Source organism: Schistocerca cancellata, chromosome 1 (genome assembly GCF_023864275.1).
Source record: "Schistocerca cancellata isolate TAMUIC-IGC-003103 chromosome 1, iqSchCanc2.1, whole genome shotgun sequence".
NCBI lineage: Eukaryota > Metazoa > Arthropoda > Insecta > Orthoptera > Acrididae > Schistocerca > Schistocerca cancellata.
The window spans coordinates 534270754-534295778 of NC_064626.1; the positions used below are offsets into that span (position 1 = coordinate 534270754).

The following is a 25025-nucleotide window of genomic DNA, read 5'->3' on the forward strand; positions in this document are numbered from 1 at the left end:
TTTTCCTCAGCATGTGTAATATTAATGACGAGAATGCATTTATTCTGGCTGAGGATTTTACTTTTTGTTCCAGCCCCTTTTCTTCTACTTGCAGTGTGCACTGACAAACTCCTTCTTAGAGAATAATCCTCATTTCTAAGATAATTAGTAACTTTAATTTCCAGAACAATATAAAAGATTCTCCCAAAACTTTTATATTTTGAAATTAACATCACACCATTATCTCTGTTTTGGAAATATTAAATCTGTATCAACTCACCTTGTACTATACACTGGTGCCAAGAGCTTAGTTGGTACCCTTTATTGTCTCTCTCCATCTCAGCCAAGGAATGCCATCATCAGTGAGTTGCATTTCTGAATCACTATAATATCCTTTGGTATTAATATAACACAATTTCTCTGTTGAGTTGTTGTTGTTGTTGTTGTTGTTGTTGTTGTTGCTGTTGTCAGCAGTACCTCCTCATACTCCTTACCACATTTTACTAGTGTATATTACTTACATTTTCTTTAGTTGATCTGCATGTAATAATTGTGCTCTCTACCGCAATACTTTTACATTGTGGCATCGATAGGTCACATCAACCATGTAAAGCATGATCTTTGAGCTCTAACTGCTCTGACGAGCCGCCATGTAAATGTTTTAGTCAACCTTTGTACCATTGTACCTTTCTTTGTGCTGAAATATATGTATGTATAAAAATTTGTGGGAACAGTCTGTTGCATTTACAGTTATCCATATTCCCATTTCCCATAACATTAACATTATTACTGACCCAGAAATTTCAAACTGGAATTGACAGGCCTAATGTTGAGAACTGAAGACATCAAGGACAGGATTTTCCGTGTGCTCCTAATAGTGATTGCTGATGTTCAACTGTTACTGTGTAATATTATGTATGAAACCGTATCATAACTTTAATTACAAACATATACTAACATGTTCTCACTACCAGTCAGAATGCTGTAGTGATGAAATTGGGTACTTTCTCGAAATCTGAAGTGAACCACTGTTAAGGCTGGTGGTATTGTGTTAAGGTGGTATTGTGTTAAGGCATTTAGTCACAGACAGCCACAATGAAAAAGATTGCTGAAATATTAAAGCTTTGGGACAAATTCCTCCTTTTGAAACAGAAAACAGACACACATGTATGCAGGCACAACTCACAAACAAATGGCCACTGTCTTTGGGCATTGGGGACAATGACCGTGTGTGTGTGTGTGTGTGTGTGTGTGTGTGTGTGTGTGTGTGTGTGTGTAATGCATTACTGAATTAGAAAAATCATAATTAGATCTAAGCAGTTTTTTTAGTATTGAGGCCCATGACAAACCTTTTCGAGGAAAGCATCCACATGTTGGATCTTGTCATCAATGTGCACAATGACTGTTCCATAATCCTTGCCTTCTTGAACCTGTAAGTATGAAACATATGTGTTAAATTTTTTTATTTATTGAGCTAAATTTAAAACAGTTCATGATGCCTTGACAGTTATTATTTCACATTATATTTTCATTTAATGGCTACAAAATGTAAATAAGTTTTAGAACACTCTTGGTTCATTTGTCTGCAGTGCAGGAAATGAAATCAGAATTTTAATGGAGTTATTGTCTACACAGCAGAAAAACTCATGTCATCTATAATATTAAAGAATGATAATTAAATGTCAAGTCATAAATCAGAACATCTAATCTAATCAAAGAATTAGAAGATACCCTATCCAATCTTGTTCACAAAGGAACTTTAATTCTGCAAAACTGATGTGAACAATGTGAATGTATACGCAATACAACTGGACCATAACATGATTGTCTTGCAAACAGTGCACGGGTACATACCATGTTTATGCTATGCAATCTAGCACGTACGGTGGTCACGTAACGTACGTAGTACAATTACCTGTTGTTTGCACAGTTGTGCCCATGATAGCTGCATTGTGTAGTGTACCGGCGATGGATCGATTAGCTGTGTACTGTATGGTGTTAACTGTGTTCGTACAAGCTCTGCTAACAATGCCACACACCTGCAGTAATGAGGAATATGCAGATATGGTGTACTTTTATGGCTTCTGCTATGGTAGTGCTACTGCTGTGAGAGACAAATACTACAGGCACTTTCTAACTCGACGATTCTGATCGCAGGGTGTTTACCAAATTGTTTATCACTTTGCATGCAACAGGCTCTTTTCCAAGTAGACATTTTTGTCCAAGCATGCACATCAATAAACTTTGCAAGAACAGGAATAAATTATCGCAAGTGTTGAGCAAAGTCCCAGTACGAGCAAACGAAGAATGGCCTTGTGTATGAATGTCCCACAGACACGTGTATGGGAAACATTACGTGCGGAAAAACTTTATCCATTTCATATACAGCGTGGCCAAAATCTCCACGTTGGTGACAATGCTCAATGACTTCAATTCTGTCACTGGATAACTGAGAATCTTAATTTGCTTCCATACATACTATTCACTGATGAAGCCCAGTTTTCACAACAAGGAATAAACAACACAAGCAATAATCATCTATGGTCATGGGAAAATACACATGCTTCAGTGTATAGCAATTTCCAAGTTTGTTTTGCCATATATGTTTGGTGCGGCATGATCGGTAGCCTTTTGATAGGTCCATTTATTATCAGTCAGCGACTGACAGAAGAGAGGTACCTGCATTTTTTGGAAAATTCATTTGTGGAACTATTGAAAAATATTCTACTCTAATTCACTCTAATTCACAAACAATATATGTTTGTAAAAGGGAAGTAGTGGACATGATTTTCCATGTTATGAGTAGAAGTTATCTTCTTTTGCTCCAGTAACAGCTACAGAACGTGAAGAAGTCAAGCCTTTCCTCAGTGACACATGGTACTGCAGAGCTGCCGATTAACAGGAGAATAAACTATGGCAACCAAACTAAAAAAGAAGTAAATACATCAAACATTAGTTGGGTGACAGATCTCATGAAGTGTTCTAACTCAGCTTCAACTACAAGGAGTGAGCCAGCAGCTACAAAAAATCCTAAATCAACAAGAAAAACACTTCATAGTCTTAATTGCTTTCCGATACGGGGGGTGCTAATGTCGATGTCAGTCATTTGTAAGTGTGCATGGCAGTGAAACACCAGTTTGGTAGTGTTCTCATATATGAATAAATTCCTAAATAGTGACTTTAATATTTCTGCTTTCTCTTTGCTGTTGTAACAGCACCACCATTTAGGATAGGGAAAGTTGAGTTTTGTGCAATATTCTGAGCACAAGTTACAGCCAGATGCGGGCCAGATTGCAGTGAGTTACGCATAGCAACAGTTGCGAAGTAGAATAGAGGCCACAGGGCCGTCAAATTGCTGAAAGAGTATACATAGTGGTTTTGCATGTCGCAAATAGAGGCAGAAGGGGACCACTGGCCAACACAGCATGTTATGAGTACATGACGCGAAGAGGCGCATATGACAAAACAGAGGCGTACAGCTGCATATAAATAGGTGCGGGTTTGTAACAAGATTCATTCAAGTGTGGCAGTTCTCCTGGATGGCGGGGTGTGTCACACCATCAGCTACACATTGCAGTAGATGAGGCACCAGTGTTACAGTCCACGGCGGGTCGCTGGTTCGACCCTCTGAGGCTAACGTGGGGTCCGTAGCCAACCAGTGGCAGGCCACTCCATGGCTTGCTACTACGGGCAGTTGTCCTGGCTTCCAACACACGCTCGAGGCATCCTGAGGCGAGGGCCGCAGATTCGGATGTCTGATCGTGGGTGCTTGTTCTCGCCGTGATCTCAGCCACACCAGCGAGGAGCATGTAGCTGGCCACCTGCAGCTCACACCGAGCGATACTGGGTTGGCAGGGACACAGACCGCCAAGTCAACTGCCAGCACCCTTATGATGCCGCAACTCCGCTGGTATACAAGGGCGACACACAGTGTGTGCACATGTTGCTGAGGCAGCCATTCCGCACGAAGCCATTTCACAGACAGTGAAGTGGTGACCTCGACATTTCGGGACCCGGTGACACAGACCGAGGGGAACATGGAACTGTAGTTGGAAACAATAAATGTCTTGGAAAGCTCGGACGAGTCTTAATGTGGTGCCTTTCGCCTCCCGATACATTCACTGGCAGAAGTTGCCTACACTATCTTTCATTCCAACACCGGACAGATGCACAAGAAACTGAGTGAAGATTTGGACCCATTCATTGGCTTTATGCATAACCAGAACTTCCTAGAACTTTCTGATACACCTTTTTCCAGGCTCTGAATGTGATAATTATCTTAGGCTTCACAGATAGCAATTCTTTAAGCTACATGAGTTGCCATTAACTTTTGTCTATCAGTTTTCCTGTAACCTCTTTTGAAGCACTAGTGTAGTAGTCTCTGTTTTTACAATGTTGTTTGAATGGAACTATAAAACCAGGGAGGGTCTTTGTCATCTTTTATTACTTTACTTGGAATGTACATATCCGGAACACAATTCATATCATCTTTCAGCTTCTCCTGCTTTTGCCTCCTTATCAATTTGACCAAACAAAAATACTGTCCTAGCTTACTTGATGTCCTTTTTGCTAATGGTGACCATTTTTCCTGGCATAGCATCAGAGGTGCTAATTTGTGTCTCATTGGTGACACTGTTAAAAAAATTGGACCTGTTTGTAGCTAGGTTTAAAATATTCATTTTTCATCTGTGTTGTCAAACTAGTTGTTCGACGTAGTTTACAACATTATTTCACAGGTTTGTTTGTGTTTACTGCTGCTAATGTATGTATGTACATAATTTTCATGATTGATACTGAGCAGGTTAAAGCCAGAACATACTACTTTATGCTCTGAGCATTTCTGTACTATTATGTTTAGGATATCTTTGAATGAATCTAAAACTGAGATGTCTTAATCTGGTGGTCAGTCGAAAAACATAATTATGTCCACCACAGTTATACTAGTCCATATTAGTTTGCAGTCAGATTCATTTCAGCTCTTGCTAGGTCTAATGCTTGTGCTTGTCACCATAAACTCTCCTCCTCCTGCAGAGGCTAATCTATCATTCCAATATACATTCTATATGTTTTCAGATATTTCCCTACTGGATATTTTGAGTATCAATATGCTGTCAAGGCTACGGCTTTGAAATAACTGTGTTATCTGATACTGATTTTTCCTCTCATAGTTTTGGAATATCATACAATTAAAAAAAAATACAAATAAACAAAAACCACATGTACTCCACAGATAATCTGCCTACTGAGTTGCCACTTTCAGTGTTTCAGCATTCATTTTCTCACTTTCTGATGCATCACAATAAGCTTATTCACGCAAGTTTCTTTTTATGTGTAATACTTTCATTTGCAAATCCAGGGTTGAGTACTATGGAGGTTCACAGTTTTTTACTGTCTTCTCTCCACTCCCCTCTGCTCTGCTCCCCTTGCCTACATACATCTACATATTCCACAAGCCACCATACAGTGCATTACAGAGGGTACCATGTACCATTTCAGTCATTTCCTTTCTTGTCCCACTTGCAAATGACTGTCTATAAACCTTTGTAGAAGCCCTAATTTATCTTATATTATCTCTGAGGTCCTTGTGTACAATGTATAATGGGATCAGTTGAATCGTTCTGCAATCAGCCTCAAATGTTGGTTCTCTATATTTCCTTAATGGTGCCTCACAAAAAGAGTATCATCTTCTCTCCAGCAGTTCCCATTAGAGTTCATGAAACATCTTTGCAATTCTTCCAGGCTGATTAAACCTATTGGTAACAAATCTAACAGCACACGTCTGAACTGCTTCAATGCCTCCCTTTAATCCAAACTGGCGGGGAACTCAAACATCGAGCATTACTCAAGAATGGGTTGCACTGGGGTTCTATACACTGTCTCCTTTGTAAATGAGTTTCACTTTCCCAAAGGTCACCCTATAAAACAAAGTCAACCGTTTGCCTTCCCTACTACAGGCCTTTCATGCTTGTTCCATGTCGTATCATTTTGCAACGTTATGCCTACATATTCAATCAATGTGGCTGTATCAAGTACCACATTAATGCTCTATTCAAGCATCACATGATTGTTTTACTACCTATCCACATTAACTTACATTTTTCTACATTCAGAGCAAACTGCCATTCATCACTCCATCAATAAATTCTGTCAAAGTCATCCTGTATACTCCTACATTCACTCATAATGAAACCTTCCAGCACACAATACAATGTAATCAACAAACACCCATAAACTGCTGCTCACTCTATCCATCAGATCATCTATGTATACAGAGAATAAGCATGGTCCTATCACACTTCTCCGGAGCACTCCTGATGTACTCTTGTTTGAGATGAACATCCACCATTGCAAACAACTTTCTGGGTTCTGTCACTTAAGAAGCTTTTGAGCCACCCACATATCTGGGAACCTAATCCATATGCTCAGACATGCATCAAAAGTCTGCTGTGGGACACAATGTCAAACACTCCCCTCTCCACCCCCTTCCACACCTTCTTCTCCTACTTTTAACATACCACAGTTGTCTAATGTGGAAATATCATCAGTAACAGCAATATAATAAATAAAATGTTTCAATTAAAAATAATTTTCCAGCATTAATGCTCAGCACATCACTTTACTATAGACTGCAATTCAATACATAATTTTTAAAGCATTCATCCAAAAATTTGAAAAGTTCATTCATCATGCAAACAATTTAGGAACTATGAAAGCAACAAATTCTCGCAACTTTGACAAAATAAATTTGACTGTCGAAAATCACAGTGTGCATTCACTGTTATTAGCATTACGATTGCAAACTTTGGTCTGTAGCTACAGATCAGTTCTCTGCACTGCTACACATGGAAAAATCAGTCTAAATAAGGGTCACCAACTTTGCTTTGATCTGTGGAACAGGGTTAAACTTTTCCCGACTCCAAAGTCATTACTGGTAATTAAGAACCCTTTATCTATGGGAATGTTACAGGTTGGATGGCTTTTCTTATAATGTCCTCCAATCCATGTACAATCTGTCACATAGTAGACAAGTGTGTCAACTTTTAGTTTTCATATATTTTTCTGATCACCATTCTTGAAGTTAACTGCTGTAGTGAACCTGTAGTGGAGTGACACCAGCCCTTGCCATGTCAATTCTTCACACTTTGCAATTAGGATGGATGCTGAGAGAGAGCTCCAATCTGTTCAAACTACTTACTGATGTAAATAATTTTGTGGCATCTCTTCTGTGTTCTAATCAAAGTGTCTCCACTGTACAATCACTTTTACAGTTGTACATGATACAGCACACAATAGATTATAACATGTACTCCTGCACTGCTTTTACATTTGAGAGATACCAGGAGAGAAAGACAGTTCTTATTTATTCTTCATTTGTAAAATATATTTAAGCGGCAGTTTTATACAAATCTTTCAAGTGGCATAGAGTATATCCTGTGTCAAATATGTGATATTTTACAAACAAATTTTAAAAAAGTTTTAAGAAAAGCCCTACAGCAGATGGCTACTACTTTTATATAATGTATTTACATCTACATTTACACTCCGTAAGCCACCCAATGGTGTGTGGCGGAGGGCACTTTATGTGCCACTGTCATTACCTCCCTTTCCTGTTCCAGTCGCATATGGTTCGTGGGAAGAACGACTGCCAGAAAGCATCCGTGAACATTGTAATCTCTCTAATTTTACACTCATGATCTGCTCGGGAGGTATAAGTAGGGGGAAGCAATATATTTGATATCTCACCCAGAAACACACCCTCTCGAAACTTGGACAGCAAGCTACACCGCGGTGCAGAGCACCTCTCTTGCAGAGTCTGCCACTTGAGTTTGCTAAACATCTCCGTAATGCTGCCATGCTTTCCAAATAACCCTGTGACGAAATGCGCCGCTCTTCTTTCGATCTTCTCTATTTCCTCTGTCAACCCGACCGGGTACGAATCCCACACTGATGAACAGTACTCGAGTATAGGTCGAACGAGTGTTTTGTAAGCCACCTCCTTTGTTGTTGGACTACATTTTCTAAGGACTCTCCCAATGAATCTCAACCTGGCACCCGCCTTACCAACAATTAATTTTATATGATCATTCCACTTCAAATCGTTCCATATGAATGCTCCCAAATATTTTACAGAAGTAACTGCTGCCAGTGTTTGTTCCACTATCATATAATCATACAATAAAGGATCCTTCTTTCTATGTATTTGCAATACATTATATTTGTCTATGTTAAGGGTCAGTTGCCACTTCCTGCACCAAGTGCCTATCTGCTGCAGATCTTCCTGCATTTCGCTGCAATTTTCTAATGCTGCAACTTCTCTGCATACTACAGTATCATCTGACACTATCTACTAGGTCGTTTATATATATTGTGAAAAGCAATGGTCCCATAAAACTCCCCTGTGGCATGCCACAGGTTACTTTAACGTCTATATACATCTCTCCATTGAGAACAACATGCTGTGTTCTGTTTGCTAAAACTCTTCAATCCAGCCACACAACTGGTCTGATATTCCATAGGCTCTTACTTTGTTTATCAGGCGACAGTGCGGAACTGTATCGAATGCCTTCCGGAAGTCAAGGAAAATGGCATCTACCTGGGAGCCTGTATCTAATATTTTCTGGGTGTCATGAACAAATAAAGCGAGTTGGGTCTCACACAATCGTTGTTTCCGGAATCCATGTTGATTCCTACAGAGTAGATTCTGGGTCTCCAGAAATGACATGATACGCGAGCAAAAACCATGTTCTAAAATTCCACAACAGATCGATGTCAGAGATATAGGCCTATAGTTTTGTGCATCTGCTCGACAACCCTTCAGGAAAACGGGAACTGCCTGTGCTCTTTTCCAATCATTTGGAACCTTCCGTTCCTCTAGAGACTTGGGGTACACGGCTGTTAGAAGGGAGACAAGTTCTTTCGCGTACTCTGTAGAATCGAATTGGTATCCCATCAGGTCCAGTGGACTTTCCTCTGTTGAGTGATTTCAGTTGCTTTTCTACTCTTTGGACACTTATTTCAATGTCAGCCATTTTTTCATTCTTGCGAGGATTTAGAGAAGGAACTGCAGTGTGGTCTTCCTCTGTGAAACAGCTTTGGAAAAAGGTGTTTAGTATTTTAGCTTTACGCATGTCATCCTCTGTTTCAATGCCATTATCATCCCAGAGTGTCTGGATATGCTGTTTCGAACCACTTACTGATTTAAAGTAAGAACAGAACTTCCTAGGATTTTCTGTCAAGTCGGTACATACAATTTTACTTTCGAATTCACTGAACGCTTCACGCATAGTGCTCCTTACGCTAACTTTGACATCATTTAGCTTCTGTTTGTCTGAGAGGTTTTGGGTGCATTTAAATTTGCAATGAAGCTCTCTTTGCTTTCACAGTAGTTTCCTAACTTTGTTGTTGAACCACGGTGGATTTTTCCCATCCCTCACAGTTTTACTCGGCACGTACCTGTCTAAAACGCATTTTACAATTGCCTTGAACTTTTTCCATAAACACTCAACATTGTCAGTGTTGGGACAGAAATTTTTGTTTTGATCTGTTAGGTAGTCTGAAATCATCCTCCTATTACTCTTGCCTAACAGATAAACATTCCTCCCTTTTTTTATATTCCTATTTACTTCCATATTCAGGGATGCTGCAACGGCCTTGTGATCACTGATTCCCTATTCTGTGCTTAGAGAGTCGAAAAGTTCAAGTCTGTTTGTTATCAGTAGGTCCAAGATGTTATCTCCATGAGTCAGTTCTCTGTTTAATTGCTTTAGATAATTTTCGGATAGTGCACTCAATATAATGTCACTCGATCCTCTGTCCCTACCACCCATCCTAAACATCTAAGTGTCCCAGTCTATATCTGGTAAATTGAAATCTCCACCTAAGACTATAACATGCTGAGGAAATTTATGTGAAATGTATTCCAGATTTTCTCTCAGTTGTTCCGCCACTAATGCTGCCGAGTCGGGGGGTCGGTAAAAGGAGCCAATTATTAACCTAGCTCGGTTGTTGAGTGTAACCTCCACCCATAATAATTCACAGGAACTATCCACTTCTACTTCACTACAGGATAAACTACTACTAACAGCGACGAACACTCCACCACCGGTTGCATGCAATCTATCCTTTCTGAACACTGTCTCTGCCTTTGTAAAAATTTCAGCAGAATTTATCTCTGGCTTCAGCAAGCTTTCCCTACCTGTAATGATTTCAGCTTTGGTGCTTTCTATCAGCGCTTGAAGTTCCGGTACTTTACCAATGCAGCTTTGACAGTTTACAATTACAATACCAACTGCTGCTTGGTCCCCACATGTCCTGACTTTGCCCCACACCCTTTAAGGCTGTTGCCCTTTCTGTACTTGCCCGAGGCCATCTAACCTAAAAAACCACCCAGCCCATGCCACACAACCCCTGCTACCCATGTAGCTGCCTGATTTGTGTAGTGAACTCCTGACCTATCCAGCGGAACCCGAAACCCCACCACCCTATGGCGCAAGTCGAGGAATCTGCAGCCCACACAGTCGCAGAACCGTCTCAGCCTCTGATTCAGATCTCCACTCGGCTCTGTACCAAAGGTCCGCAGTCAGTCCTGCCAACGATGCTGCAGATGGTTAGCTCTGCTTTCATCCTGCTAGCGAGACTGGCAGTCTTCACCAAATCAGATAGCCGCTGGAAGCCAGAGAGGATTTCCTGTGATCCACAGCGACACACATCATTGGTGCCGACATGAGCGACCACCTGCAGATGGGTGCATCCTGTACCCTTCATGGCATCCGGAAGAACCCCTTCCACATCTGGAATGACTCCCCCCGGTATGCACACGGAGTGCACATTGGTTTTCTTCCCCTCCCTTGCACAGGACAAGCAGCCATGTCCAGGCAAAGATCAGTATCAGCCGGAGAGAGAGCCTGACACTGGTTCATCAGACAAACTGGAGAGGCCTTCCGTTCAGCCCTCCAGAATGTCTTTCGCCCCCTGCCACACCTCGAGACGACCTCCCACTCTACCACAGGTGAGGGGGTCAGCCTCAATGTGGGCAGTATCCCGGGCAGCCACAACCGTAGTCCGATCGGGGGGTGCATGGGATGAGCTGTCCGTCCCCAACAAACCCCCGTTTGGACCCCCACAGTGATGCCCATTGGCAACAGCCTCAAGCTGTGTGACCAAAGCCAACACTGCCTGAAGCTGGGAGTGAAGGGATGCCAACTCAGCCCGCATACGAACACAGCAGTCACAGTCCCTATCCATGCTAAATACTGTTGTGCAAAGAACGTCTGAACTAATCTACAGAGAGCACAAACAATTCGACACAAAATTTAAACGGTTATTGAAATACAAGTTTGCCTAGTAAATGCAGTAATTCTGCTACTTGCACACTGCTGACACGCTGTTCGGCAGCAGGAGGCTAACTGTACTGTCAGTAACGTACAAAGACTATTTGAAAGAAATAAACAAATGACAGACAACTATGCGTCTTTCGGTGGCCAAGCAGTTCTAGGCGCTTCAGTCTGGAACCGCGCGACCGCTACGGTCGCAGGTTCGAATCCTGCCTCGGGCATGGGTGTGTGTGATGTCCTTAGGTTAGTTAGGTTTAATTAGTTCTAAGTTCTAGGGGACTGATGACCTCAGAAGTTAAGTCCTATAGTGCTCAGAGCCATTTGAACCATTTTCAACTACGCGACTTTACACATCGCAGATATTAAAATGCAAATCTGCCCCTGCTAATTACGAAAATACACAATGATTCGGCAGATTTAACTAAACAAGTGCACTAAGAACACTCAAACAAATTTTCAACTTGACTACAACACTTATATGAACGCTAAATAAGCCACTTGCTGCTACTTGTGCACTGCTGACACACTGCTTGGCGGCAGCGGCACATGGTGATTAATTGGCACATGGTGATTAAGTGGGTGGCATGTACTAGACAGAGTCAACGACTCTCACTTCGACTATAGATAATATGATTTTACATGAGTAGGCTTTTTTAAAAAAATTGTATTATATCCTGTAAGTTTTCTTATTGTAATGTTACTATCTTTGTTCCATATACAATGTTGTAACCTTGTTATAGGTCCTACATCTTCTGAAGAAGACAATTTTAAAACTGTTGAAACCATGGTCAGGGTTTACCAAATCTGTGTTTTGCAACTGGTTGGCTGTTATTTCTAATGCATTGAAGCTTAGGAATACTATTTGTTTCAGTTGTTTGTGCTTCCATTTGAAAGATCAGTCTTTGTGTTGTTTATCTTTTTTGGCTTGATGGAGGATTTTTCCATTTCTGTCTTGGTTTACTCAATTTTCTGTGGTTTGTCAGTTCTACCTGTGAACTTATGAGACATGTCAGATTTGTTGTTTTCAGCAAGTCTGCTCATCCTTTAAAGTGCACCTTTACCTGACTGCAATGTTCTCCACAGGCAACTAGGATGTTGCACAAGCAACTGAAAAATATCCTAAAGCAACTGAAAAATATCCTTAAACTTCTTTGCCTTTTTTTTAAAAACTTTTTTATGCTATTTTATTTTCTTAAAATTATCTGAGACATTTGAAAATCAATATATGTCAAAATAAAAACTCTTATAGCAAAATTTGACAGTCGCCCCCTGCCCTGCCCTCCTTTTTGATTCTGCACCTGGACACTTCTTTTATCTGGCCTTCTTTGAAAGCAGGCTATCTGAATGAGATATTTATCCTAAAAAAGGTTACATTTCACCCCTCTTCCAGGGATTCTGCTATCGGAGACAGCTCCCTATTCCCATATTATCAGCTGTCACTTCAGCTAATTTACCTCAACCCTTCTCCTGTTATGGTGTAGTCTGTTTGCTGCACGCAGCATATCCAGAACACTCTATTCTTGGCCATGCCATTGTCTGCTGCCTCAAGTATCAGTATCTGATCCTCTTTACTCAGAACCATAATTAGTGCATCAAAATCTTATGTTACCCTGTCAAGGGTAGGTTTTACAGTACTTGATACCCTGGCACAGTTTTTCCTGGATACTATTGGTCTACACATCTCCCGTGACTGCTACCTATAGTCAAGTTGGTGTAAAATGATCTCTGACAATTGGCAGTGCTAAGCACAAGTGGCTGCGGGGGAAAATCATAGCTCTCTATAGAGCTTCAGCAACACTGAGGCACCACCATGGAGATGCTGACAAAATCTCGTTGTGGTGTTGGCTGCATGAAGCAGCTGTGCCCAGTACAGCACAGCGCAGCTATCAGGGACCCTGTCACATCAGCTCAACTATAGCAACAAGACCTTGCTCTGTTTACTCAGTTCTGTTTCTGACTGATCTATATCTACATCAATATTCTGCAAACCACACTGAAGTGCATGGGAAGAATAAGTTCTTAAATGCCCCTGTGTCCACTGTAATTGGTTTAATCTTGTCTTTGTGGCCCCTACAGCAGTTGCAAATAGGGGTTGTAGTGTATTCCTTGATTCTTCACCTAATGCTGGTTCTTGAGTCTCTGTAAGTTGGCTTTTGTGGGATGGGTGGCATCTTTCTTCAAGTGTCTACTAGTTCAGGCTTTTCAGCATTTTATGATGCTCTCTCATGATTCAAACAAACCTGTTACCATTTATGCTGCCTTTCTTTATAAATAAGAGTTCAGTACCTCTGCTAGTCTTATTTGGTAGGGCTTCCCCAGGCAGGGTTGTGGCTGCCACCTCCATGCTGAGTAGTGAGGTCCTACTGCTTCAACATGTGGAGTGAAGCACTACTGCTGCACCCATCACTGCCATCACCATCCACAAGCTGCTGGTAAATCCATCCCCTCCAGGGTAATGCTGAAGCCCAACTGCAGGTTAGCCACTCCAACCACCAGTCTGCTACTAGCCCAGCACAAGATGTTACATTAAAAGCCACTACTTCCACCCCACTGCTGGTTGGCAGCTGGTGTTTCCCCACACCCCTTGCCCCACTCCTCCAAATACAGAGCACCCCGAACTGCATTCAGTCTCAGTGTGACTGCCATTGGGACCAGATCTGTTCCATTCCTAGTTGAGATAAAAGTAGACATGTCCATAACTGAATGGGCTGTCATTCATAGGTGCAAAAAAGATGTTTGTGCCCCATACAGGTTGAAGCTTGCCTGTTAGGTGGAGGTGTTTTTCTCCTTCCAGTGTGAGCATCCAGGTACCCCCATACCTGTACCTTATTCCAACATGAAAATACACTTAGAATGATTGTTATAACACAAAGCCTATCTTTGCCATTCCCTGATGAGTATTTCCAGGATACATAAACATATTCTTCACCACATAATGAGTAAATTTTGGCAATTGAGCAATGTGTGTGTGTGTGTTGGGGGGGGGGGGGGGGGGGTAAAACAACAAGGTGATTACATCATTATACTTTTCGCTATGGACAAGTTTGCATGATCATCCACCTCAATCAGTCTGAGAGGGCAAGGCAAGACCAAAAATTTCAAGGAATTAAAAAATTTTCTCAGACTATTTTGAGATTAATCAGCAAGCTAAGCGCAAGGTTTGGTGTAACTGAAAAAAAGACAAGTGAGTTAACTAAACAGGTTGATTTACTTGAAACAAAGGCAAAAACAATTGTGTATAAGTTACATACTGTTACAAAGACTGCTTAGTGTGTGTGTGTTAACAAAGCATAAAGTCATTGGAGGCTCTCCATCAGAAATTGCATTTGGTGAAATCAGGGCATTTAAAGAGAGACCAGTCACTCAGAGACACATTTAAGCCTGTCACAGAATCTCTCGAATGACTCTCAGAGGCTAAAGAAGAAGATGCTACTGGTGATTTCATTAAGCATCACAGTGATAACCTGATATATAGAACTTACAGAGTAAGCAAGGAAAAACCGCATATGCTGGTACTCCACCTATAAGTTTAACAGAGAATACAGTAAATATTGGTGATATTATTGTTGAAGTTGTTGTTGTCTTCAGTCCAGAGACTGGTTTGTTTCAGCTCTCCATGCTACGCTATCCTGTGCAAGCCTCTTCATCTCCAAGTAACTACTGCAACCTACATTCCTCTGATTCTGCTACTGTATTCCATTACAATTTTTACTCGTCTCGCTTCCCTCCAGTACTAAATTGGTGATCCCTTGATGCCACAGCATGTGTCCTACCAACCGATCCCTTCTTTTAGTCAGGTTGTACCACAAATTTCCCTTCTCTCCAATTCTATTCAATAACTCCTCATTAGTTATGTGGTTTACCCATCTAATCTTCAGCATTCTTCTATAGCACCACATTTCAAAAGTTTCTATTCTCTTCTTGTTTAAACTGCTTATTTTCCATGTGTCACTTCCATTTATGGCTACACTCCATACAAACACTTTCAGAGAGAACTTCCTGACACTTAAATCTATACTCGACATTAACAAATTCCTCTTCTTCAGAAACGATTTTCTTGCCATTGACAGTCTACATTTTGTATCCTCTCCACTTGCTTCTGGAATAGCAAAACTCATTTACTACTTTAAGTGTCTCATTACCTAAACTAGTCCCCAGCATCACGTAATTTAATTCAACTACATTCCATTATCCTTGTTTTGCTTTTGTTGATGTTCATTTTATATGCGCCTTTCAAGATACTGTCCATTCTGTTCAACTGATCTCCCAAGCCCTTTGCTGTCTCTGACAGACTTACACTGTCACTGGCAAACCTCAAAGTTTTTATTTCTCCCCCCTGGACTTTAATTCCTATTCCAAATTTTCCTTTTGTTTCCTTTACTGCTTGCTCAATATACAGACTGAATAACATTGGGAACCATTGCTTTCCTTTCGTGCCCCTCAACTCTTGTAACTGCCATATTGCTTCTGTACAAATTGTAAATAACCTCTCGCTCACTGTACTTTACTGCTGCCACCTTTAGAATTTGAAAGAGAGTATTCCAGTCAACATTGTCAAAAGGTCTCCCTAGGACTACAAATGCTATAAATGTAGGTTTGCCTTTCCTCAGCCTACCTTCTATGAGAAGTCATAGACTGGTATTGCCTTACGTGCTCCTACATTTCTCCAGAATCCAAACTGATCTTCCCCATGGTTAGCTTCTACCAGTTTTTCCATAATTCTGTAATGGATTTTTGTTAGTATTTTGCAGCCATGACTTATTAAACTGATGGTTCGGTAATTTTCACACCTGTCAGCACCTGCCTTTCTTTGGGATTGGGATTATTATATTCTTCATGAAGTCTGAGGCTATTTTGCCAGTCTCATACATCTTGCTCACCAGATGGAAGAGTTTTGTCATGACTGACTCTCCCAAGGCTATCAGTAGTCCCAATGGAATGTTGTCTACTCCCGGGGCCTTGTTTTGACTTAAGTCTTTCAGTGCAAATTCTTCATGCAGTAGCACATCTCCCTTTTCATTTCCGTCAATGTCCTCTTCCATTTCCATAACACTGCTTGTAAGTACATCTCCCTTGTATAGCCCCTCCCTATACTCCTTCCACCTTCCTGCTTTCCCTTCTTTGCTTAGGACTGGTTTCCCATTTGAGCTCTTGATATTCATTTAGGTGGTTCTCTTTTCTCCAAAGGTCTCTTTTTCCTGTAGGCAGTATCTATCTTATCCCTAGCGACATATGCTTCTCCATCCTTATACTTGTCCTCTTGCCATTCCTGCTTAGCCATTTAGCACTTCCTGTCGATGTCATTTTGGAGACGTTTGTATTCCCTTTCACCTGCTTAATTTATTGCATTTTTATATTTTCACCTTTCCTCGATTAAATTCAATACCTCTTGTGTCACCCAAGGATTTCTACCATCCCTCGTCTTTTTACCTATTTGATCCTCTGCTGTGTTCACTATTTCATCTCTTTATCTATTGTATTCCTTTCCCCTGTTCTTGTCAATCGTTCCCTAATGCTCCCTCTGAAACCCTCTGCAACTTTTGGTTCTTCCAGGTTTATCCAGGTCCCATCTCCTTAAATTCCTGCCTTTTTGCTGTTTCTTCAGTTTTAATCTGCAGTTCATAACCAATAAATTGTGGTCGGAGTCCACATCTGCCCCTGAAAATGTCTTACAATTTAAAACTTGGTTCCTAAATCTCTGTCTAACCATTATATAATCAATCTGAAACCTTATGGTGTCTCCAGGTATCTTCCATGTAAACAATCTTCAGTTCTAATTCTTAAACCAAGTGTTAGCTATGATTAAATTAAGCTCTGTGCAAAATTCTACCAGGCAGCTTCCTCTTTCATTCCTTTCCCCCAGTCCATATTCCCCCACTACTTTTTCTTCACTTCCTTTTCCTACTATTCGAATTCCAGTTCCCATTGACTATTAAATTTTTGGCATCCTAAACCATATTAATAATTTCTTTTATCTCATCATAAATTTCCTCCTCATATGTGGAGCTAGTTGGTATATAAACTTGTACTACTGTGGTGTGTGTAGCCTTCATGTCTGTCTTGGCTACAATAATATGTTCATTATGCTGTTCACAGTAGCTTATCCATGTTCATATTTTTTTACTCATTATTAAACCTATTCCTGCATTATCTCTATTTGATTTTCTATTTATAACCCTATATTCACCTGACAAGAAGTGCTCTTCCTCCTGCTACTGAACTTCTCTATTTCGCACTATATCTAACTTTAACTTATCCATTTCCCTTTTTAAATTTTCTAACCTACCTGCCTGATTAAGGGATCTGATATTTCACACTGCGATCCGTAGAATGCCAGTTTTGTTTCTCCTGATAACGACGTCCTCCTGAGTAGTCCCAGTCCAGAGATGTGAATGAGGGACTATTTTACCTCTGGAATATTTTACCCAAGAGGATGTCATTATCATTTAACCATACAGTAGAGCTGCATGCCCTCGGGAAGAATTAGGCCTGTAATTTCCCCTTGCTTCCAGCTGTTTGCAGTACCAGCACAGCAAAACTGCTTTGGTTGATGTTACAATGCCAGATTAGTCAATCATCCAGACTGTTGCCCCTGTAACTACTGAAAAGGCTGCTGCCCCTCTTGAGGAGCTACACATTTGACTGGCCTCTCAACAGATACCCCTCCACTGTGGCTGCACCTGCAGTACGGCTATCTGCATCACTGAGGCACAGGGGGGAGGGGGGATGGGGTTAGTGATACAGAATCTGAAAGAAAATCTGGTTTATGAATCTTAATATTCTTAAAAACTATGACACTAGAGATCTGTTCACTGAAACGAGACAAAATTGTGGTCAAATAATATGTATGATGGAAGCATATAAGAAAGCCAACAGACTAGGAGCAAAAAGTTTGAAATAAAAAAATGTTATTAAACCTGCGTCAGTAGTGTACCTGCCACTGGCATTTTCAGCATTTAGAATAAGAAAATTAAAAACAGATCTCCCCAATATAATTATTACGATCACCTCATCGAAAAAATTGAATGATTATGGCTGCTCACAGAATGTCTGCAGTAGGGTATATGGCACATTCAGATGAAATCGTTTTTAGTAATTTTAGAGCTTAGAGAAAGACATATCATTGTATAATTATGGAGGTGGTTTTTCAGGAGCTCCATAAACTGGTGTGCAAGACATTCCCATGTAGGCAAGTTATAATTCAAGATTTGGATGACTTACGGCAAGCAAATCTTGTAGGCATAAAGCAGTATTCTGGGAAAATAAACGTTTCAAATAAATTTTAATGGTTGTTGATACATACTCCAAATTTGCCTGAGCTCAAACTTTGAAAGCAAAAAAGAGGAAATCAGTTGCAGAGGAATTTAATTAACTGCTGCAGACAGGAACCAACACCATCCCTCGTAATCTTCAAACAGATCAAGGTGGTGAGTCCTGATATAGATATTTCAAGGCAATAATGGGAGGGTTTGGAATACTTCACTAGTTGACATTCTCTCAGATGAAAGCATGTGTTGTGGAGCTTTTGAACCAGGCAATGCAAGTGCAAATGTGGATGTGTTCTAACCTTCATGGCTTTTATAAATGAACTGATATCCTTGCACAAATCGTTGAGCTGCAAGACTGGTCTATCCACAAGACAATAAAAATGAGACGTATTGATGTAAGTGTTAAGGAGCTCCTAAATATCATGTACAGTCACATTAAAATGGTAGATCCTTTCAAACAGAAATTTAGTGACTGTGATTTTGTGCATATGTCATAACACAAGATACATAATACAACATTTGAGAAATTGGTCAATAGATATATTTACAGATTCCAAGGTGCAACAAGCGAGGTGTAGAACTTACGTATTAAAGAATAGCAGTGGTACTGAACCTGCTGGTAGTTTTTACACAGAAGAATTGCAGAGAAGCAGTGAACCAGGCCCACAGAAAGTATCATAAGAGGACATGGGAAAAAGGCTCTCGTGAAGTACCTTGACTCTGCATCATTGCATATCAGATGGGTGGCTGCAGATGATCTGCTATATAACAAGGCTAGCAAACCTTAAACAGTGCAGCAGCATAATATGCATAATACAAAGCCCATGAACAGAGGTAGTGGTACTCTCATAAACCCTCCCAGATTTAGTGGTAATGTGGCCCAGTGGACAGCCCATCTAAAACTGGTGACAGACCTAGCATGAAAACAGAAAAAATATGTGCTGAACAGTTTATGTGGTCACGGTGTTGGACTGTGAAGGGGAAGATCTGTGTTCCAAACTCCCTCATACCATTTTTTTTCTGACAAAATTGTTAACTATACGTCAAGTCATTGACGTATCTGTTTGCTGTTTTCAGATACATGGCTGTGTTATGGAGTAATATCCGTTTGCAACAGCAAGGTGTAAGAAAGGGACCTGCAGACATACATTACTCCTATTTTTTCTACACAAGTACCCCATGTTATGACACTTGCATCCCATTTTGGAAGTTTTGACTCTTGAATTCCCTTGTCGTAACATAGTTCACACCCATTTATTTGTTGTTTTCATTTCTGTGAGAGGTCTGTGTGGCATCTGCCTGCTCTCACAATTCATCAAATTTACTTGCAATGGTAATATATTCTTACCATTTGACTCATGTTCTATAACCAATGTACAGTATGACAACTGATAAGTCTACAGAAGGAGAACAGACATGTCAATGACTGGATGGACAATTCATAATTTTGTGAGAGAGGAAAAAAGGGATTGAGAGTGGTGACAGTGTAATCTGTCTTTTAGATGAGGCATGCAGATGTACATTGAGTACACAGTACACAGCACACAGCAAATAAGGATCTGCCAGGATCACCCTGCAGACGTAATATTGACTGACCAAGTTAAGGAAATATGATCAAGAAGGGATAGTGATATTGGCCAATATATCACCACACTTTTATTATCTAAAACAGTGTGTGCAAAATTTAAATTTGGGGGAGGGGGGGGGGGGTAAATTACAGTTAAATTATGAATGCAACTCATCGTCCACAAAAGAATAAGAAGGGGAGAAAGGGCATGTCAGTCTGTTTAAAAAAAATGATTTCAGTTATCATAGCTGCAGCAGCTAAAAAAAAGCCTCAAAAGGAAAACTGATTAAAATGCCTAGAATCCGTAGTGCCAAGCATATCAGGTGGAATCCTTCCACTCATATATTCCAGCCTTAGTGGGGCTTTCAGTGATTGGTTCTTTAGCCAGTGGTGTGGCAGCTATCGCTAGAACAATGAAAAGTGTAGAAGACACACAGCAGCAGCTTAACATGACCAAAAGACATAATACCTTCGTGTAATCTGTGGCTATTTGGAAAGGACTTTACTGAAAACAACAGAGGAAAGGGCTTGGACTGTCCATTAAAAGAAGGAAGAAGAAGAAGAAGAAAAAGCTATTAGCTGTACTACTTGACAGACCACTTACAAGTATCAATTTGCTTAAATCCATCAAAAATTCTCTGTCGCATTATTTCATGGAGTTTTCATGTGGAATACACTACTCAGGACAGTGTAGGATTCTAATGAGTGTGAAATTGTAAATTTAGATGTTGAAGGAGGTCGTGGGACATACTGGGTAGTGTATATTGAAGGAAGAATCCAAAATAGTGACTATTACTTTGATTCATTTGGCAATTTACTGCCTTGGGAAGCATTACACCACTACTTCGCCAGTAACCACACATCTTACAATTTTGAGCATTACCAAAAGTTCAGTACATATCTCTGTGGACACCTATGTCTCATGTTCATCTCGCAGCTACAAAGAAGATATAAAAACAGTAGTCAGGCACACATGTCTGTCAGATGACCTTGAGGAGTGATGTCATACATTTTGGCTTTAAATGGTCAATCATCAGCAATAAGCGAAAATGACTCCCCCCCCCCCTTCCCCTCCTGTCAAACTAAGAATGGGAGATTTAAGGACAGTGCTGGCAGGCTTATAAATGTAGAATATCATTCCTAAAATCGCAGCATCAAATTGTAATCTATGTCTGGAAAGAAGTAAAGTTGTGCAAATATCTCACAGCAAGCAAGTACATGTCACAGAATTTCATATAATGTCCAGTTTTGATGTGGTATCCCTGTTCACCAGGGTGGCACTAAAACTCTCTCTGGAACTGACTGCAGATAAATTTGACGATGCTCTGTTTGACTTGTTGGGGTACATCCTGACCTCAACTTGTTTGCTTTATGGGGGCCAATATTAGGAACAGACAAGTGTAGCCATGCACAGCCCTCTATCTCCATGTACTGTCAATACATTCATGGAGAGATTTGAGGAAGAAACATTAGAGAGAGCTAGATATGGACAGGTGCACTGGACCAAAGATGGAATGCCAGCACTTGGCCTGATACACCAGACTGAAGAGGGATCACCTAAGAATGTTTGTAGTGGGAGTGGACTTCAGAAGAAACACCTAGAACTGCACCAAGCTGAAAACAGAATACAAGAGTGTTGACAGGCACAACAGACAGAAGATGGAATGTAAACTCTTGGCCAGGTGCAACAGACTGAAGAGAGGATGCCTAAGGCAAATTCTACTGGGAGTGGACCTCAGACAGAATGCCTGGAACCAATCATGGAGGTTAAAGACAGACGCAAGTACAGATACTGGACCCGTTCCACTTAACAAGCAGTCTCAGGTAGCACCTGACGAAAATAACAAGTCACATTAATGAAATATTATGCATCAATGATGCTAATACCTGGCACAGTACCCAGCAACTCAAGATGTCATTATGGCATCCTGTTAGGTAAAATATTCTGAATGTAAAATAGTCCCCATTTTGATCTCCAGTTGTGAAATACTCAGGAGGATGTCATCATTAGGAAAAACAAGAGCGAAATTCAATGGATTAGAAAGTGGAATGTTAGTTCCCTTAATCAAATACAAAAGTTAGACAATGTGGAAAGGGAAATGGATAGGCTGAAACTAAATTTAGTGGGTGTTAGTGAAGTGCTGTGGCAGGAAGAACAGGACTTCTGGTTAGGTCAGCAAGGACATCACCACAAAACCGTGTAAGGGCAATGCAGGAGTAGGCCTAATGAATAACAACAAAACAGGAATACAATCAAATAATGGAAAAACCAGGATGGAATGTAACAAGATTATGAGAAGGAAAGTTGCCACTCACTATATAGCGGAGTTGCTGAGTCGCAGATAGGCTCAACAAAAAGACGCATGAAGCCACCCCCACCTCAGTAGTACAAGTTTATATGCCAACTAGCCATATAGATAATAGAGAGAGTAAATTAATATATGATGAGATGAAGGAAATTATACAGATAGTTAAAGCGGATGGAAATTTAGTTGAGATGCGTGACTGTAATTCAGTAGCAGGAAAAGGAAGACAAGGAAAAATTGTAGGAGAACATGGACTAGGAGACCAGAATGAAAGAAGAATTTTGTACAGAGCTTAATTTAATCATTGCTAACAGTTTGCTTAAGAATAAAAAAAGGAAGTGGTATACATAGACAGCAACAACAGTACATACAGTATGTACTAGAGAGCCGATGTTTTCCTGAAAGTTATCCGTTACATCTGAAGGTGAGCCACAATCATGTCATTTCTGGAAACCCAGAATCTACTCTGTAGGAATCAACATGGATTCCGGAAACAGCAATCGTGAGAGACCCAACTTGCTTTATTTGTTCATGAGACCCAGAAAAATATTAGATACAGGCTCCCAGGTAGATGCTATTTTCCTTGACTTCTGGAAGGTGTTCAATACAGTTCCGCACTGTTGCCTGATAAAGTAAGAGCCTACAGAATATCAGACCAGCTGTGAGGCTGGATTGAAGAGTTTTTAGCAAACAGAACATAGCATGTTGTTCCCAATGGAGAGATTTCTACGGACGTTAAAGTAACCTCTGGCGTGCCACAGGGGAGTGTTATGGGACCATTCCTTTTCACAATATATATAAATGCCCTAGTAGATAGTGTCAGAAGTTCCATGCGGCTTTTTTTTATGATGCTGTAGTATACAGAGAAGTTGCAGCATTAGAAAATTGCAGCGAAATGCAGGAAGATCTGCAGCAGATAGGCACTTGGTGCAGGGAGTGGCAACTGACACTTAACATAGACAAAGGAATGTATTGCGAATACATAGAAAGAAGGATACTTTATTGTATGATTATATGATAGCAGAACAAGCACTGGTAGCAGTTACTTCTGTAAAATATTTGGAAGTATGCGTGCGGAACGATTTGAAGAGGAATGATGATATAAAATTAATTGTTGGTAAGGCGGATGCCAGGTTGAGATTCATTGGGAGAGTCCTTAGAAAATGTAGTACATCAACAAAGGAGGTGGCTTACAAAATACTCGTTTGACCTATACTTGAGTATTGCTCGTCAGTGTGGGATCCGTACCAGGTCAGGTTGACAGAGGAGATAGAGAAGATCCAAAGAAGAGTGGCGCATTTCGTCACAGGGTTATTTAGTAAGCGTGATAGCATTACAGAGATGTTTAGCAAACTCAAGTGGCAGACTGCAAGAGAGGTGCTCTGCATCGCAGTGTTGCTTGCTGTCCAGGTTTCGAGAGGGTGCGTTTCTGGATGAGGTATCGAATATATTGCTTCCTCCTACTTATACCTCCCGAGGAGATCATGAGTGTAAAATTAGCGAGATTCGAGCGCACATGGAGGCTTTCCGGCAGTCGTCGTTCCCGCGAACCATACACGACTGGAACAGGAAAGGGAGGTAATGACAGTGGCATGTAAAGTGCCCTCCACCACACACCGTTGAGCGGCTTCCAGAGTATAAATGTAGATGTAGATGTGGAATTATAATTTTATGCCAAACCTAGATACTGATTCTTGCCAAACCATTTCACACGCAGTTCCAATTATCATCTGGTGGATTTGAGTTTTTTGTCTACTGTGACAAATACATCATGTCCAATATCCAATAGTCAATCCTTACAACATACAGCTACAGGGGGTGTACAAAAGTATGGAAAACCAAAAAAGCTACACTTTAACATGCCTAATGGTGTAAGAAACCCACTGGCATTCAACACAACTTCTAGTTTTCATGGGATGGATATATACAGGTCCTGTAGAATTTTCAAGGGAATCCTATATCATTCTTCTTGTAAAACAGTGGCAAGTGCAGGTATTGATGATGGTGTTGAAAATAGTGTGAAACAAGACTCATACAATCAAATTAATTTCTTCCATTATTCCATAGCTCAGGTTTTACGGCTATTGCAGCATGTTTTTCTGTTATGGGCATTTGCATCACTAATGAGCTGTTTTGGAAATTCCACCTCACCGTGCATTGTCCTGCTTCTGGAGTTCCATCCACATTGTTTTATTGCTGGCAGAGTTTACTAGCACGACATTCAGTTCTGCAGTGACCTTTACAGCTGTCATCCCCCTTTTCTTTTTCATCACAATCTTCTTCAGTGAGCATCTGTCACATTAATCACTCAGTAAACATTGTGACTTAGCAGATGATGTTTATCCACTTTCCTTGTTTGTGGTATAAATCTTTGACAGGAAACCTCAATAAACATTGAGATCTGATGACTGTTGTGGCTAGGGGAGGTGTGAAAGTTCAGTCTCATGCTCACAAAATTACTGCTGGGTGTTGCAAGCTGTCTGAACGAGGTCCCTGTCATCTTGGAACACAGCATCACCACAGGGAAGCAAACACTGAACTGTGGGATGGACCTGATCATCCGAAATGGTGT

At 40.6% G+C, this 25025-nt stretch overlaps 1 protein-coding gene across 1 annotated transcript in view; it reads right to left on the reverse strand.

Moving 5' to 3' along the window:
- LOC126179443 (syntaxin-1A-like) overlaps window positions 1-25025 on the reverse strand; it is a 67237-nt gene that overhangs the window by 33887 nt on the left and 8325 nt on the right. Inside the window, exon 2 of the mRNA XM_049924609.1 lies at window positions 1329-1409. Coding sequence (XP_049780566.1) covers window positions 1329-1409 — 81 coding nt within the window. The remainder of the gene's footprint in view (window positions 1-1328; window positions 1410-25025) is intronic.